This window comes from Eucalyptus grandis, chromosome 4 (assembly GCF_016545825.1).
Source record: "Eucalyptus grandis isolate ANBG69807.140 chromosome 4, ASM1654582v1, whole genome shotgun sequence".
Lineage (NCBI taxonomy): Eukaryota > Viridiplantae > Streptophyta > Magnoliopsida > Myrtales > Myrtaceae > Eucalyptus > Eucalyptus grandis.
The window spans coordinates 35,285,593-35,304,162 of record NC_052615.1 but is presented as its reverse complement, the minus strand read 5'-3'; the positions used below and the strand labels follow the sequence as shown (position 1 = coordinate 35,304,162).

Sequence of the window (18,570 nt, the reverse complement as noted above, 5' to 3'; positions counted from 1 at the left end):
CATTTCTACAAAAGGATAAATTTGGAATTATAATTAATGAGAGGAGATGAGATTAGACATTAAAAAATTTCATTAATTCAGAGTTGAGCATGCCGGGAGAGCTCAACGCTTCTCCTTAGGCTACACCCCTTTGGAAATATAATTGCATTTTCCAAATGGCCCTCCAAACTTCTTCACCCAGAACTATCGCATATCCTCAAAGGCCTCTATGACCTCCAAAGTCCCTCGGTAAAGTGTTGCCAAATGCAAAGAGCTCGGAGATAATTTTCCACTCGACAATGAACCTTACGAAGGATCCATTTTTGTTAAACAAAAAAGAGGAATAAGAAGAGTCTAAAAACATCATGTGGAAAGAAGAAGGAGGAGAGACTACATGCATTCTGGAATATAAGGACAATTGAAGTCTTGAAGCTATTATGACAAGGCCATTAATAGAATCAACCAAGTTCAACCAGGAACTGGATTCAGTAAGAAAGAGGGTGTGGTTTATTATGTGCATTTTGCTCCACAAATGAGATATTCAGAAGAAAAGTCCTCTCACATCAACATACAACAACTTCAATACGCTTCGAAAAGTTTAGAAACGTGTTCGAGGAACAGCGTAAGTTGAGTTACTCAAACTAATCAAGTGATTGTAAGCAGTCTCTGCTGCCCGGAGACCAAAGCCAGTCCAGAGAGTTCGATAGCAGATAATTTACCGCTCAGTGGGAATAAACCATTGACAGTTTCTTTAAGCAAAAAGTACACACGAAGAAAGAAACAACAAGAAATTATGAGTCCACGTTTGCAGGTATAATTGAACGAATAGTCACAGTGCACTTGAATTCTATCAGCAGCAAGGTGCAATACCATTGAACCATCACAAAGAAAATCGAGCTGTCCGAAACTGTACAAAACTAGTCACCGCAGAGTTGCCGATCAAGAGTGCAAAGAAGGATGACTAGACTGTGGTTAGATTACATGATAGAAAGGCGCAGTTCAATTAGATTTCATGCAACGCTAAACACATTTCGTAGCATATGCACAATTAGAAATCCACTCATGGTATGTACAGAAGGTAAACGCGAGGTGGATAACCCGATACCCCAAGACCTAGAAACTAAGACGCCTATGATTCAATTCAATGCCAAAATTAGGATTCATTGTTTTGCTGCCATTCTTGAATCATTGAACGGACAGTCTGATTCGGGAAAAGCTCGCGGTTTGAAAGCTGCAGATTCGTCATCGGCGAAGTATCATGGCCACTAAGCCAGATCCTTATTGCCTCTGCTTCGTAAGTAAAACCATCTGCTGCCACATGAGGATCTTGCATAATTTCCTAAACACAAAGTCAAATTAAGTACATTAATCATGACCAACATATTCAAGCCAACACATAGAAATTTGATTTAAAAGGTGAATAGCATATGCTGGGATGAACTAATAAGCCGACTCACATGGGAGATTGGACAAATGAGATATTGAGGAGGCTGTGCAGGCTCTTCTGGATCAGGCTGACTGGATAATGAGGCTTCACAATGGGTTCGCATCCTTTCCAGTATCGGCCACACCTCTGAGCTAAGACATGGTCGATTATTGCTATCACTGTCACAACACCTTAATGCCAGGAGAGCCAGCTCTTTGGCTAACTCAAATGGCCAGTGACCCGCTGTAGGATCCAACACAGCACTTAAATTCCCTACATCTAAGGCCCTTTCCATCACTTCATCTAAATTTAGACCTGATCTCCCAGTCAGTAAACGCAATAACACATGACCAAATGAATAAACATCAGAGGCAAAAGATAATTCTCCTGTCATGGGGGAATGAGATGGGGCAGAACACAATCCAAAGTTCTTAATTTTGGCAATGAAGTTGGAGTCAAGAAGAATATTTCCCAGTTTCAGATCGCCATGTACCAAACCATAGCAAGAATGAAGAAAAATAAGCACAGCACATGTATCCGCACAAATATGTATTCGAGTTTGCCAAGATAGATGGTTGCTGCTGTCTCTGGCGCTGAGTTGGTCTTCAAGGCTGCCATTTGGGAGATACTCATAAATAGCAGCCGTGGCATCAGGGCAGACTCCAATGAGGCTTACCAAATTAGGATGCCTCAACTTAGTTGCAACTTGAATCTGAAACAGAACCAACAAATATGGGAGAGTGACCCCAACACGACCCCAGCTAACAAGACAAAGATCTAGATTACCATATTAAAGAAATATCTTGATCATTCATTCATTAGACTTGTCCCTAATAAAACAATAAACAGATCTCCAGTAAATTTAAAGATTTAGATTGCTTTAAGCAAGTTAGAGTCACCAGCATGCTTCTGAAGTTTTTGCAGCACTTGACCTTTTCCTGGTTCCCTAGACAACTTCATAATGCCATTGCCGTAATAATCCTTTCTTTAAATTGTTTTGCGTGCCTTCAAGGAAATTCCAATAGTGCACAACCACCTTACCTCATGATGGTAGTTGGAGGCGAGCAGCATCTTTATGGCCACTTGCATGTGATGAAGCAAACCTTTATAAGTGGTCCCATATGCCCCCTTATCAATCACTAACGCTTGATTAAAACTCTCAGTAGCTTCATGTACATCGGAGAATGAAAACTCAGAAATGAACTCCTGTCCATGTGCACTGGAGGGTTCACTTGTTTGGTTAGCCAAGAGTTCCTCGTTCAGCATCTGTAGTTCCTCGTGACACTTCTTCAGCACTTCGGATGCTTCCTTTTCTCGTGCTAGCAATTCCTCAAGATCTTTCCTCAATCTTAGCTCCTCATTGTATACATTTTCAAGTGCTTTAAGCTGCAAAGCAAGGAAATCAGCAGATTGCATATCAATGCTTGAAACTGCTTTTGGAATTTATCCAACCAATTCATGCAGCATCAAAACAATACAACTGACAACCGAGTAAGGTCTCATAACAAGACTTTACTTTGCGGGTAGCCTCATTTGCTGTTTTCTCAGCTTTCTGACGCCGGATCAACTCTTCTAGTGCCTCCTGTTTTGCACGTGCAACTTCTTTCATTGCTTGGTCCAGTTGCTCATAGAGATCCTCGCTATAACTTCCTTCCTGAGAGGAGATAATCATCGTCACATTCACAAGAAAGATTTTTCCTCCCAGCCATTTATCTAACACCAGCTGTGGTATATAAATTATGAACATGCACAGTCTAAAAAGGAAAAGAAAATTCTCACCATTCCAGTATAACTTCGATTTTGACGGTAGCCTTGCACTGAATTTGATTCAGTAACATGGTTGCTCCCCTCACCCCTTTCATACTGAACCAAAGCTAGATCATCTTCAACTTCACTAGAGTTGGATCTTGAATGAACCGAATCAAGAGAAGGACTCCTCGTATTTTGTAGTCCAGATTCAACAACAGATCTACCTGGTAATACTGATGATGTGATGTCCATATCAAAAGTGCTTAAATCACCTTCCCTGTAAAGATTTGGTAGGTAACATCTACTGAGCTAAGGTTGTGTTCAACTATAGCTCGACATGAATTTTAGAAAAAGCTTAAGCAGCAATCTCCAATATACTCCAGTAAATAAAGAGCCTGAACCGAAACCTCAAGAAGTGGATGAGCATGGCTTCATCAGCAAATGGAGATGGGATCTCTTTGGAGTGACTTTGACTTTCATTTAACAATGAAAACCCAAAGTCTTTGAAAATCAATCCATCTATACTTCTATAGTTATTTACAATAGCTAAAAATTTGTTCCCAGAGATTTATCATCTTCACGCTCTCCAAAATTACACCTCAATAAAAATAGTCACATCTACCTTGAGTAGATTACGTGCCCATTGCAGACAAACCAAATATGACAAGATGGATGTGCATGCTGGTTTACAAACTTGGCCTTTGCGGATGTGAGTTGTGCCATCCCCCTGCAACGTGAAAAGCAGAAGACCAAGCAATTTTGAGAATACTAGTGAAAAAGAAAAAGGGCACAGATTTTTAGACACACACTTGTCAACTTAAAATACAATTCCAAGCAAACGGCTCAACCTAACTATGATCATTACAATTGGCCACTTCATTACATACAGGATTTTAGGTTTAGTCTGTCAAGATAATCCTAGTAGGTCACTCAGAAAAGTCACTATGCCAGCTCATTAAGCAAAGCCCGAGTACTGTTGGACGCTTAATCTAGGACCAGGAGGGGATAAATATCCAATTAGCTTGTAATGCCCAACTGTAATTTAATTAAATATACAATCATGAATTATGATTAGGCTGTACTCAAAATAGCGTCTGTCTGCAGCTGCTCCCATGACAAGCTTCGTAATGGCATGTTGCTCAATGAGTTCCACAATCCCTTTTCCTATATCTTGCATCTCAACGTGTCTTTTCAGAGCAGGAACCTGAAGAAAGAAATGGCAGTTTGTACCCATAAATACACTCTAAAACTTTTTATTTGGTGGCAGTAGTCGTAGTCTTCTAGCAATTTTGCTTCAGGTAAAGATAAATAACCATGATATGAGTGATTCACCTGCCATGTAGGCTGAATTATTTACAAAGGATAGAGAGTTTTGTGCGATCAATAGCAATTTTTAGAAGCAACAAATGTGTACTGCAAAAGGAAGGTACTAACCCTTGCTTGGCTACACATGTGTATGTACTCATCCAGAATCCTTTGCATCTCTTGCCTTGCGAGTTCTTGAGAATTCCTGGATCCACCACCATAAAACGGGCGTGCTGTGGAGCGGAGTTCCACCACATAATGGAAACTATTATTACAGGACTATAGCAGAGGAAAATTGCATTGACTAGAACTTGAAAAGAATACTAGCAATTTGTTCACATTCAAATATTATAATTCTAAAGCGGGTCATTCTCAGAACCATTTTGCAGATGCATCTTGCTTCATACAGTGATACTAAGTAGTAAACTAATCAAGATTCAACCGTGCAGTCATGACACTTATTAGTGGAAATATAATATTTGCGGTGAGCTATTTTTACACCCAAAATTGACGATTGACCCATCTATCATTAAGGTCCAATAATGTGCTTGGGTAGAGATGAACTTCCTTCAATGCAGTCCCACAAAACTATCATCTGAAATCATTGGAGATCTTCTTGCCGATAGAGCACAGGTGCACCCCAATGAAAAAAGAAAAAAGAAAATAAAAGGGCCATGAAGCTAATCAAAAACTACCAAGCTCCATTTCTCAGTTCACTCAACAGATTTCATATTGACATAAATGTACTATCGCTTTTGAGGAGATTGACAAACAAAAAAGCAATCTCTTTCAACATACACCATATGGAGTCAGCTGATCAAGCGATGATATTACCATAATGCTAGCCATCCCTTTGACCATCCTTTTGACAATAAAAGAGCAGTAAAATCTTGAGCAAACTATCGTGTGTGCTTGAAAGCTTGTATTGAGCAAAGTATCAAACATTGCGGGAACATGATTGAGCCTACAAGGAGAACCTAAAACTCATAAAAGCAAATTCAAGCCGACACAAAATGAACCATTGGAAATTCACGACATTATAAGCACATGGTCCTGCGTCCCCTTGCCAATACACAGCAAACTGAAAAGAAAAGCAGGGAAAAAAGAAGAAGAAGAAAACTTTGCGGGTCAAAATCTATCGAAAAGTCATGCCACGACACCGTTCAACTCCAAGTCCTGACAATCGAGGATTGCTACTGCTGAGTTATATCCCTTCCCTACTCCCAAAAAAGAAACAATGTACAAGATGGGATTAAACTCGGCAAAAGCCATCGCCTTTGAATCCGATCACTTACGAGATGGATTCAGCTGTTGAGGCTGGTGGACGTGAATGATCCGGAAGTGGCCGTCGAAATTGTTCATCGCCCACGAGAGGGTCGACCTGCTCTCCTGCACGTCCCTCCCCACCGCGACGTAGACCCTGTCGTTGACCACCCTCGCCGGCGGGCGACCGTCGCCGACCTCCATCACCGCCGCCGCTCGGCTCGAAACAGGGGAGGGGAGAAGAGGAACTTCACCCGGCCAGAGACGCCGATCGGCGACGACCCAGATGGGCTTTTTCCCTCCCTTTGCTTATGCACGCGCATAGGAAGGGAAATGACCAATCAGCTTCGAGGGCCGCAATCATGGCGGAGGGCCCACCCAACCAAAGCCAAAGCCATCAAAGAATCGCTGTCTCTCTCTCCTCTCCGTACGGACACAGTTGAGAATCGAGGATTGTGGGGGGTTAGCTTCCGGAGGAAGGCGACTGTCTCCTTTCGCCTTCTCCCCTTTTACCGTTCCCAAGAAAGTCTCTGCGGAGTCAATGGCCAAAAGCAGCAGCGGCGTCGAAAAGCCAGGAGCTTTCCGTGTAAACACGGAGGGGAAACGGCCATCGCCGTCGTCGTGCTCGACAGATGCAGGAATCAACGTTCATTTCCATCCTCCTTTCCGTATTTATCTTTTGCTTTTTCAACTTTGTTCTCCACACTTTCTTTTTTACAACTGAACACCCAAAATTGACACATAAGCCCCCAGACTAATTAGTTCACCAAAAACCCTAACTCGGCCGGTTCTATCGTGAAATTACTGAGTTGGATCACACACACTAATACCTCAATTGACTTGACAAGTTCACGTGGATATCCATATTAATTTGAGGTAAATTTGTCAAATGTATATTAATTTTGGGTCTTTTGAAATTTATCATAAGTGACTAATTTTAGATTTTTATTGACCTAAAATTAGTTTTATCTTTTTTAGTGACCTAAAATTTATGATGGTATTAACCCTATATATATATTTTTTTCTGATTATCGAGATATTTCATGTAAATTTAATCACGACAGTTTCGATAGTTGTCCTATGAAAAAACAGTCGGCATTGAGGATACTTTATGGACGTGCCACTATTTCTATTGTAGTGTTCGGTGTGGCTAAATAGAATTGAATGAGGGACATGGAATGACGACACCAATGACTTTGTTTAGTAAAATGTGGGAGTAGAATGGAATGGAGATTCTTGTGTTCCGTTATCAGACATAATGGTAGGAAATGATATTTCTAATAAATTTCATTTACATTGCACTTTGCATTAATAGTACCGGCAAATGCGCGTGCCTTTTAGTAAGTACGAGCAAGAACTTGTCATTTGAAAGATTAAAAAAATTTACTTTGTATGGAAACATTTGAAAAATTGGATAGTGAAAAACTACAAATGAAAATGCACAATATGAGAAATTGTATAAATGTTTACAAAAAGAGAATTATATTTCAAGTTTTGAAAACGTTCGAGAAAGCAATAATGATATCTCTTGAATAATATTTACAATAATTTATGAATTTATAGTGGAAACATCACTTGTTCCTTAAAAAAAAAAAAGAACCTAATTGTATTTGGCTACATAATTTAAAGTACGTGGTTGATTATATTTTTATATATACTAATTGATATATTAATAGTGAACACTCCCTCCGAATAAAAAAATTATTGGTGGAATGAATATGCCAATTCCATCATGAACGTCTCCAGCATGTGAGCGGGTCTTTTCAACCTTCCTCCACTTCTCCTCTCTCTTTTCACTTTCTCCTTTTTCTCTTGCACACACGATATGAACTTGTTCCTGGGCCTAGTGCTATCACCAAGTTATGAAAATTCCACTAGAAAAATGCAAAAATTGGATCCTTCAACTATGGATGAGAGACAGCATTTCCACTTTTCCAAAAGAAAATCCTCACGATTGTGGCGGCGGCATTTTAACAATACTCGAAACCTTTAGAGTGCACAAATTTTTGCCACATATATTCGCATGTAATATTCCATGCATTTTTAAAATTTGAATAATATTCTAAAATTTAGTGGGAACGCAAAAAGCAAAGTCTAAACAGGCAAGCTCTAACAGGATGGAGTTTATTTTTGAAAACTCCATCAAATACCAATTCGAAATGCTGTATCCCATATGTAATATTCAATGAAGAAAGGCTGACATCCCACTTTTAAGAGGTTTCAATAAAAAAAAAATTATTTACAAATGTCCTCGACTATTTATTGTATAGATATAAATCCAAAGAAAAATATGTAAGTTAATAATTATGTGCAGTTTTTTTTCACTAGTTATAAATATTAAAATACTAGTAAATGAGAACACAAATTGTGTGTATGCAAGAAATTGACATTCAAAATTTTGAAGAAAATCACCTTATTATATGAAATATCCAAATCATTAAATTATGGAAAGACATAATAGATGAAAATTTACAATATGAGGAAACTGTGTAAATATGTGTGGAAAGGGAAAAATATCTACATTTGATAATTTTAGGAATGTCATTTTGGGGTAGAGAAGATATTATTAATATTGAAAAATGAGAGGGATGTTGGAATTATCAGTTTACGCATTTGCCAATGGATTCAATATTTATAGAATAAATAATAGATGATATTTAGGGAAGAACAAAATAATTGTGATCTTTGAAAAGTAGGAGGTCTTCTTTGTTTTATATGATTACTAGTTCTCATGCACGCGCAATGCACATACACAGCAGTTTTGGAGATAATATTATAAATTGTATTTGTCAAATTTATTTAGTAATGCCATTTTAATGATAAGATGATTGACTCCCTGATTTTTTCACCGAGGCACGGAAGTGTCAAAAAGTAAAAATACTGATTCTTGCCAAAAAAAAAAAAAAAAAAAAAAAAAAAGACAAGGTGGTGATTATGATTGGGAAAAAAGTGCGTGATTAATCAACAAATAGGTAGTGTGAGTGTAAGTGTAAATTTGGAAAGCGAAAATTCAAACAAAAACATTTTTGGCTTTCGGATATAGATGGATCTTTTCAGTCCTACGACGACTTTTCTTTTATTACTTTCAAATAATTAGTGATAAAGTGGGTTTGCTTAATTTTCAAACACCAGTTTTTTCATTCGTGTGGCATGTGTTGACATTTGTAAATAACAAAAAATGAAAAGAGAAAATGATATAAATGATTCATACATTCCTATCCAATATATAATGTTATTTCTAAACTTTTAATTTGTTTAATGTAATCTCCGAGTTATGATAAATATGGTCACTCTATTTTTGTCATGTTCACATAGTTTATGTTCACGCAGTTTGGGGACTAAATTGAACATTTAGCAATAATTTAAGAATTAAATCGAACAAATTAAAAGTCTAATAATAATATTGCACATTAGTTAAAGTTTATTACCAAAATTGTACAAATTGATGGTCCAAAGAAAACATCCCATTGGAGTTCCGTTTCACTTGAGCCATCTCACCTCTTCGGTGTCCTTGTAAGTTTCCACGATATGATCTCATTTACAGGACATGGAGATGCAGCTGAAATGGATTCCATGCAGCATTCCACAGCATTCTCTTAGCATACTCACACTCGAATGCCAAAATTAAAGGTTGTGGCGTTGCCGCCACTCTTGAATCATTGAACGGAGAGCCTGGTTCGGGAAAAGATCGAGGGTCGAAAGCGGATTGTTCGTCATGGGCGAAGTATCGCGGCCGTCGCTAAGCCAGCGTCTTATTTCCGATGCTTCGTAAGTAAAACCATCTGCCGCCACATGAGGATCTCGCATGATTTCCTGCAAGCACGATCGAATCGAGTACATTAATCAAGGATTGACGTTTTAAGGCCAACATATGAATAGCCGGTTCAAGCAGGTGAATAACATATGCCGAGATGAAATGATAAGCCCACTCACGCCGGAGATTGAACAAAGGAAATGCTCCGGAGGCTCGCTGGGCTCTTCTGGATCAGTCCGACTGGATGGAGAGGCTTCACAACTGGTTTGCATCTCTCCAAGTAGTGGCCACACCTCTGACTCAAGATCCGGTAGATTATCGCTGTCGATGTCACAGCAACGTAATGCCAGGACTACCAGCTCTGTGGCTTGCTCGACCGGCCAGTGCCCTGCTGTAGGATCCAACACGTCAGGTAGCTTTCCTTCACCCAACGCATCTTGCATCTCTTCATCTAAATTCAGGTCCGACCTCCCAGTGAGTAACCTCAGTAAAACATGACCAAATGAGAAAACATCAGAGGCAAAAGACAATTCTCCTGTCGTGGGGGAATGAGATGGTGCAGAATGCCATCCAAAGTTGTTTATTTTGGCCACAAAGTTGGAGTCAAGAAGAATATTTCCCAGTTTCAGATCGCCATGCACTATACCGCAGCAAGAGTGAAGAAACATAAGAGCGGCACATGTATTTGCACAAATACGGATTCGAGCTTGCCAAGATAGATGGTTGCTGGTGTCCCTGGCGCTGAGTTGGTCTTCAACGCTGCCATTCGGGAGGTACTCATAAATGAGAGCCCTAGCCTCGGGGGAGACTCCAATGAGTGTTACCAAATTAGGATGCCTCCACTTAGTCGCAAGTTGAACCTGAAACAGACCCCACAAGTATGGGAGAGAGACCCCGACATGAACCCAGCAAACAAGACAAAGATTGCTAGATTACCATAGTAAAGACATAATATCTTGATTATAAGACTTGTCCCTAAATAAAACAATTAACAGATCTCTGGTAAGTTTTAAGATTTAGACTTCATTATCAATCTTCAAGCCAATTAGAGTCACCAGCATGCTTCTTAAGTTTTTGCAGTCACTTTACCCTTTCCTGGTTCCATAGACAATTTCATAATGCCACTGCCCTAATAATCTTTTATTTAAATCACTTTGTGCGCCTTCCAGGAAATTCCAACAATGCAAAACCACCTTACCGCCTGAAGGTAATTGTCGCATTTTATCATCTTTATGGCCACCTGCGTGCGATGAAGTGAACCTCTGTAAGTGGTCCAATACACCCCTTCCTTGATCTTCAACGATTGATTGAAACTGTCAGTGGCTGCCCGTAATTCGGCCCGAGAAAACTCAGGAATGAGGTCCCGTCCATGTGCACCGGAGGGTTCGCTGGTTTGGTAAGGCGAGAGATTGGAGTTAGCTTTCAGAGCTTCTTCGTACAGATTGCCCAGCACCTTAAACTCATGCTTCAGCGATTTGCGTTTTTCCCTTTCTTTTGCTAGCGATTCCTCAAGATCTTTTATCACTCTTAGCTGCTCGTTGTATTTATTCTCAAGTACTCTAAGCTGCAAATGGGTAACAACATCAGCAGATCGCATAGTAATGTCCGAACATTCTCTAGGAAATTTTTTGTCAAAACAATTCATCCTGCATCAAAACAATAAATTTAGTACTGACGACCAAATAGGGCCCCATAACAAGGACTTTACTTTGTCGGTAGCCCCATTTGCAGTTTTCTCAGCTTTCCTAGTAATTTATCTAGACACCAGCTATAGTATATACACCGGAACTTGAAATTATGAATTGATACAACACCAAAAAAGAAAGGACAGTTCTCACCAGTTCAGTATGACCTTGTTCTTGACTGTAGCCTTCATCTGCACGCACTGAAGTTGATTCAGAAATATAATTGGTCCCCCCACCCCTTGCATACTGGACCAAGGTTAGATCGCATTTGATGTCATCACTACAGTTGGATCTTGAATGAACTGAACCATGAGGACTCGTCACATTTTGCAGTCCAGATTCAACAGCAAAGCTACTTTGCATTCCCGATGATGTGATGTCCATATCAAAAGTGTTTAATTTACCTTCCCTGTAAAGATTTGGTAGGCCACATCAACTGAGATAAGGTTGTGTTCAAATAAAGCTTGAGATGAGTCTTAGAAAGAGCTTAAGCAGCAATCTCCCAAATACCAAAACCTCAAGAAGCGAATGTGCATGGCTTCCATCGGCAAATGGAAATGAGGACCCTGGAAACTTAGGGTCTCTCTGGAGTGACTTTCTTTTTCTTAAACTTACTTAGTTTTCAGCATTTGGATTAGATTTTTATCTAACAATTAACACCCAAAGTCTTTGATGGTCATGACACATAAACTTCTAAACTCATTCGAAATCATTATAAAAAATTTGACCCCTGAGATTTATCATCTTCCTGGTTGCGATAATTTCACCTCAATAAAATGATCACATGTACCTTGAGCAGATTAGGTGCCCATTGCAGACAAACCAGATGTAACAAGATGGATGCGCATGCTGGTTTACAAATTTTGCTTTTGTGGATGTGAGTTTTGTCATCCCCCTGCAACGTGAAATGCAGACGATCAAGCAATTTCAAGAATAGGAATGACAAAAAGGAAAAAAAAAAAAAAAAAAAACAGATTTTTGGACATGTTCTTGTCAACTTTGGATACAATACCAAGCAAACAGCTCAACCGAGCTGTAATCATTACAATTGGCAACTTCATTACAAAAAGGATTCTAGGTTTTGCCTGTCGAGATAATCCTAGTGGCTCAACTCAGATACTTAACTATGCTAGTTCATTAAGGAAAGCAAAAGTACCGGTGGGTCCTTAATCTAGGACGAGGATGGGGTAAATATCAGATTAACTTGTACTGTATATATCGGCTAAGCTTTTACTGCCCAGGCACTGTAAATTAAATAAGATTCAATTGTGAATCATGATTGATCGTACTCAAAATAGCGTTTGTCTGCAGCTGCTCCCATGACAAGCTTTGTAATGGCACGCTGCTTGATGAGTTCCACAATCCCTTTTCCTATATCTTTCATCTCAACGAATCTTTTCTCAGCGTGAACCTGAAGACAGAGAGTAGTTTGCCCACTTAAATACATTCCGGAACTTTTTATTTGGCTGCAGTAGTTCGAGTCTTCTAGCAATTTTGCTTCAGGTAAAAATAAATAACTGTGATATGAGAGATTCACCCGCCATGTAGGTCAAATTATTTACAAAGAAACCAATAGTCATTTTTAGAAGCAACAAATGTGCATTGTAGAAAGAAGGTATTAACCTTAGCTTGGTTACACATGTGAATGTACTCATCCAGAATGCTGCCCATCTCTTGCCTTGCGAGTTCTTGGGGATTTTTGGATCCACTACCATAAAACGGGCGTGCTGCGGGGCAGAGTTCAACTACATAATGGAAACAATTGTTACAGAACTATAGCAGAGGAAAATTTATTTAACTAGAACTTGAAAGAAATCCTAGCAATTCACTTGAATTCAAATACTATTTCTCTAGAGCGGGTCATACTCAGGAGCCAGAGAAAACTTATCTCCCAAACCATTTTGCAGATGCATCATCCTTCAGACAATCATACTAAGTAGTCAAATAAATAGATTCAAACCCACCATCATAACACACATTAGTGGAAATATAAGATCCGTGGTAAGCAGTTTTTACACCCAAAATCGATAAAGTGCTTGGGTAGAGATGAACTTCCTTCAATGCAATCCCAAAGAACCATCATCTGAAATCATTGGAGATCTTCCTGTTGATAGAGAGCACCCAAACTGAAAAACGAATGGCCATGAAGCTAACCAAAACTACCGAGTCCCCAATTCTTAGTTCACTCAATGGCATTTTCATATCGACATAAATGTATTCTCGCCTTTGAGGGAATTGACAAACGACAAAGCAATCTCTTTCAACATATGCCGCATGGATTCAGGTGACTAAGAGATGATATTAGTGAGATTGACAAAGCAATCTCATTAAGTCATTAGCATAATGATCTCTAAAAATGGTCATCCCTTGGACAATAAAACAGCAGTGAAATCTCGAGCAGATTATCATGTGCGCTCGAAAGCTTCTACCGAGCAAAGTATCAGACGGTGCGGGAACATAATTGAGCCTACGAGGAGACCCTAAGCTCATAAAAGAAAGCTCAAGCCGCCATTAAATGAACCATATGAGAATTCACGACATTCCAAGTACGAGGTCCCGTGTCTCCTTGCCAATACACAGCAGACCGAAAAGGTAAAAGGAAAACATTGCGGGTTATAATCTCTTGGAAAGTCGTGGCCAGACACCGTTCAACTCCACAGTTCGGAGTCTTCGGACGATCGATGATTGCAAAAAGCGACGACGCATAATATGGATTAACTTGGCAAAGCCGCCACTTTTGAGCACGGTCACTTACCAGATGGATTCGGCTGATGAACATGGACGACGCGAAAGTCGCCTGTGAAATTCTTCAATGCCCACGAGAGGGTCGCCTTGCTTTGCTGCACGTCCCTCCCCACCGCCACGTAGATTTTATTGTTGACCACCCTCGCCGGCGAACCACCCTCGCTGAACTTCACCATAGCCGCCGCTTAACTCGAAACGGGGGAAGAAGAACCGAGCGAACGGAGCAACTTTACCTTGCGGGAGACGCTGATCAGTGATGACCCAGATGAGTTTCTTCAATGATTCGTTCGCTTAAAAATAGACTGGCGCACATCAGCTTCAAGAGGGCAATGATCGCCGTCTCTGTCTCTGTCTCTGTCTCTCTCTTCTGTGTGGGTTGAGAATTGAGATGAGTTTAACTTCCAGATGATGGCTTTAGGGTGCGTTTGGTTCAGCATTTTGCACGGCTTTGAGTCAATGCAATGCTGAAAGCTCAAAGTTTATTTGGGAAAATGCGGTTGTGTTTGGTAAAAAAATTTTAGAAATGGACTTTGAGTTGAACGTGCGTTTGGTAAAAAACATTTGGAAAGGGCTTTGGGTATTATATTTTCTTTTTTTTTTTTTTTGGAAAAATCAGGTAAACCCTTCGCCGGTCCGGCGAAGGGCTGCGGCCGCCGGCGAGCCAGATCTGGCGCCGGCGGCCGTCGGCTGAGGTCGCCCGACCTCGGGCGACCTCCGGCGAGGGTCGCGCGACCCAGCCGAGGGCCGCCGGAGGTCGCTCGACCTCGGGCGACCCTCGGCGAGGTCGCGCGACCCAGCCGAGGGCCGCCGGAGGTCGCTCGACCTCGGCGACCCTCGGCGAGGGTCGCGCGACCCAGCCGAGGGCCGCCGGAGGTCGCTCGACCTCGGGCGACCCAGCCGAGGGCCGCCGGAGGTCGCCCGACCTCGGGCAACCAGGGTCGCGCGACCCTCGCGAGACCCAGGCGAGGGCCGCCTGCGGCCGCGAGACCCAGGCGGCGGTCGCCTGGGTCGCGCGGCCCCTGGGTCGAGCGACCCTGGTCGCCCGAGGTCGGGCGACCTCCGGCGGCCCTCGGCTGGGTCGCGCGACCCTCGCCGAGGGTCGCCCGAGGTCGGGCGACCTCCGGCGGCCCTCGGCTGGGTCGCGCGACCCTCGCCGGAGGTCGCCCGACCTCCAGCCGACGGCCGCCGGCGCCAGATCTGGCTCGCCGGCCGGCGGCCGTCACCCTTCGCCGGACCGGCGAAGGGCTGCTCTTTTTCTTTAAAAATAAACAAATGCAGGGGCAACGGTGGGTTTCAAAAATTTTTGGGGTAAAATGGAAAATAAAATTTTCATTAAATGGCCCTTCAGCATTCCGAAAATGCTGAAGGCTCAAGGCTGGCCTCCACCAGCCTTGAGCTCAGCATTAAAGGCGAAACTTTCACTGGCGCCTTTGGAATGGTTCCAAACACCCATTTTTGGGTGAAAGAGCTTTGGGGCTTGGATGGGCTTTAAATGCCCATCCAAACGCACCCTTACTCTTCTTAAAGTTCTCTCTTCCCTGTTTTCGAAGTCTTCGCTGAGTCAACAATGGCCAAAAGGAGCCGCCATGAAGGAGAAAATATTCAGTGGTTGCTAACCACCAGGTCACCATCCTACGTGGCGCGCGTGAGCTGAAGTGGCTCCATTGAAAGATCGACACGTGACCTCTGATCTGGACCGGCCACAAAATGGAAAAGTCTAAAAGTTGAGTTTTTTTTTTTCTCGTTCCGCAGGCTGGCTGTCAGAAAAGGACGAGACAATAAATGCTCGGACTCCCGCTTAAAAAATTCTCTCTCTTAATTTCAATTTTCAAGCTCTTTACGTTCTTTCTTGAAGAAGAACAGCTCAGACACTTCTCCTCTTTCTTTCTCCAGCGAGTCCACTGCCTCCGCCTCTACAGAAAGCCTCGCCGGTCGTTGCTTCCCCCAAGAGCTCCGTCGGTCGCAACTGGTTCCTGCCTTTGCCTCCGCCGTTGCCTCTCGGAGCGCCATCGGTGGTTCCAATGAGCTCGAGTAAACCTTGCACGCGCTTCGCTCCTCTCTCTCGCCTGGTCTTTGGGAAATCAAGCGACGAAGAAGAAGCTTCCCCATTTTTTTCTGCTTTTTCTTGGAGACATTTCTTGTTTTCGCCCAACTTGTATTCTTGTTTCGACACCGCCATTTGAAAAGCTCCTTTGTCTTTGTTAAGCTCAAAATCCTCTTGGTGTTTTTATTCTCTGTTGAAGTTCATTTCTCTTGACACTGTACAAATACTCTGTTTTCTTTCCCCTTTTCTTCGCCCGCTTTTGATTTCGATCTCAAAAACACCTTATTTGCAAACATTTTTTCCCTTCATTCAAACATCCACAATGTGCACGCATTTTTTTTAATGGGTGTGTTTTACTTGTGCAGGATCCTACAACGTATGGGAATATGCGAGTGTGCATTACGGTGTTGACATTGATCAAGGCTTTGGTGGGTGAAGCTTGCATCTTCATCATGACGTTCAGATAAACCCCTTTCCTTGGAAATATCTAAAGAAGCGAGGGCTTCGAGATGGCAAGCCTGGAGAGGTCACGGAGGAAGGCGTGGAGGAGGGTTTTCATCTTCATGGAGATGGAAACTGGGAAGAGAAGGTGGAAGCTTTATGGAGAAACTACGAAGACGAAGAGGATGGAAAGTTTTGCATCTCGATGAAGCAGATATCTTTAGCCTAGTAATCGTGGGCTTCTTTAGGTTCTTGATGTGCATTTGTGAGGCAAAAGCTGGTGTCTTTTGATCGTGTAGAGCGATGGATATATAGAGAGAGAATTCTGCTTGTTTATATTGGTGAATATATTGATTCAATTATTTAATACTGTAGCGTCATGTTGAGCCCCTAAACGCTGAATCGTTGAGTTGATACGTGGTCTTTTTTGTAAATGGAGAAGAAAGACACGGGAAGCGGAGAAGAGACTAGCAAGCAATTGTGGCCAAACTGGAGAATCTGTATCTCATGCTCGCAAGTACCCAAGCTTTCTCTGGAGTTGCAGAGGCAAAGAAACGTCTCACCTTCTTGACTATTGACGACTGATTATTGGAAGCCAATGATGCATCATTAGATAATCAATCTCCAACTTTGGCTGCGAAAATGTAGTTTGTGTCTCATGTTTCTATTTTATGGGTGTTTTTGGCTTCAAATTTTTGAGCAGGTTGAACGTACCTTTCAGGTGAAGGTTAGAATGTACAAATTAAATGACAAGAGTGGGAATGGCAGGCTTAAAGAAACAAGCCGTTTTCTTTCATGTAAAGTTAGTTGATAACAAGAGATCTTTTTACATGCTTCAAATTTTTCCTTAAGTTTTTCCTCAAGTTCCCTTCTACTTATACTCATGCTTCTACTAATATCTACTCCTTTCAAGCGTTGCTCATTTCCTCACCTATCTTTCATCCTTAATCCTCAATCCTTTACTGGAAAAGCCCTGAGTAAGTCAAAATCTGGCGTTCAACATTTTAGGCAAAAAAATCATCAGCTCCTTATTTGATGCCTTCCATCCCACAATTGCAACCATTCACGAAGAATTAAAACTATTCAGTATGCCATCTACGTCCATCTCCCCGGCGGTAAGCTAATGTTGCATAAGGTCAGAAAATCAAAATCAAAATGTAGGTTCAACATTTTAGGCAAAAAATCATCGTCTTCGTAGTTTCTCCATAAAGCTTCCACCTTCTCTTTCCAGTTTCCAGCTCCATGAAGATGAAAACCCTCCTCCACACTTTCCTCCGTGACCTCTCCAGGCTTGCCATCTCGAAGCCCTCGCTTCTTTAGATATTTCCAAGGAAAGGGGTTTATCTGAACGTCATGATGAAGATGCAAGCTTCACCCTCCAAAGCCTTGATCAATGTCAACACCGTCATGCACACTCGCATCTTCCCATACGTGTTAGGATCTTGCATAAGTAAAACACACCCATTAAAAAAATGCGTGCACATTGTGGGTGTTTGAATGAAGGGAAAAATGTTTGCAAATAAGGTGTTTTTGAGATCGAAATCAAAAGCGGGCGAAGAAAAGGGAAAGAAAACAGAGTATTTGTACAGTGTCAAGAGAAATGAACTTCAACAGAGAATAAAAACACCAAGAGGATTTTGAGCTTAACAACGACAAAGGAGCTTTTCAAATGGCGGTGTCGAAACAAGGATACAAGTTGGGCGAAAACAAGAAATGTCTCCAAGAAAAAGCAAAAAAAATGGGGAAGCTTCTTCTTCGTCGCTTGATTTCCCAAAATCCAGGCGAGAGAGAGGAGCGAAGCGCGTGCAAGGTTTACTCGAGCTCGTTGGAACCACCGATGGCGCTCCGAGAGGCAACGGCGGAGGCAAAGGCAGGAACCAGTTGCGACCGACGGAGCTCTTGGGAGAAGCAACGACCGGCGAGGCTTTCTGGAGAGGCGGAGGCAGTGGACTCGCTGGAGAAAGAAAGAAAAGTGTCTGGGCTGTTCTTCTTCAAGAAAGAACGTAAAGAGCTTGAAAATTGAAATTAAGAGAGAGAATTTTTTAAGCGGTAGTCCGAGCATTTATTGTCTCGTCCTTTTCTGACAGCCAGCCTGCGGAACGAGAAAAAGAAAACTCAACTTTTAGACTTTTCCATTTCGTGGCCAGTCCAGACCAGAGGTCACGTGTCGATCTTTCAA

At 41.8% G+C, this 18,570-nt stretch overlaps 2 protein-coding genes across 3 annotated transcripts; both read right to left on the bottom strand.

The window, feature by feature from the left end:
• Positions 1-824: 824 nt before the first annotated feature.
• LOC104442103 (U-box domain-containing protein 33) lies at positions 825-6,384 on the bottom strand. The gene is made up of 9 exons (XM_010055409.3): positions 5,755-6,384; positions 4,589-4,692; positions 4,237-4,358; positions 3,777-3,881; positions 3,185-3,431; positions 2,922-3,059; positions 2,447-2,791; positions 1,437-2,117; positions 825-1,318 (listed from the first exon to the last, which is right to left on the bottom strand). Exons 1-9 carry the CDS (start codon positions 5,924-5,926, stop codon positions 1,133-1,135), a joined length of 2,100 nt encoding a protein of 699 aa, XP_010053711.2. The 5' UTR covers positions 5,927-6,384; the 3' UTR covers positions 825-1,132.
• A 2,712-nt stretch (positions 6,385-9,096) lies between these two features.
• Positions 9,097-14,317, bottom strand: LOC104442104 (U-box domain-containing protein 33). 2 transcript variants are annotated; one of them, XM_010055412.3, is made up of 8 exons: positions 13,917-14,317; positions 12,785-12,906; positions 12,451-12,572; positions 11,952-12,056; positions 11,315-11,570; positions 10,675-11,040; positions 9,656-10,336; positions 9,097-9,535 (listed from the first exon to the last, which is right to left on the bottom strand). In XM_010055412.3, exons 1-8 carry the CDS (start codon positions 14,080-14,082, stop codon positions 9,347-9,349), a joined length of 2,007 nt encoding a protein of 668 aa, XP_010053714.2. In that variant the 5' UTR covers positions 14,083-14,317; the 3' UTR covers positions 9,097-9,346. The 2 variants fall into 2 exon arrangements, with proteins under 2 accessions (XP_010053714.2, XP_039167254.1); XM_039311320.1 differs by lacking the exon at positions 11,952-12,056.
• Between the last annotated feature and the right edge of the window lie 4,253 nt (positions 14,318-18,570).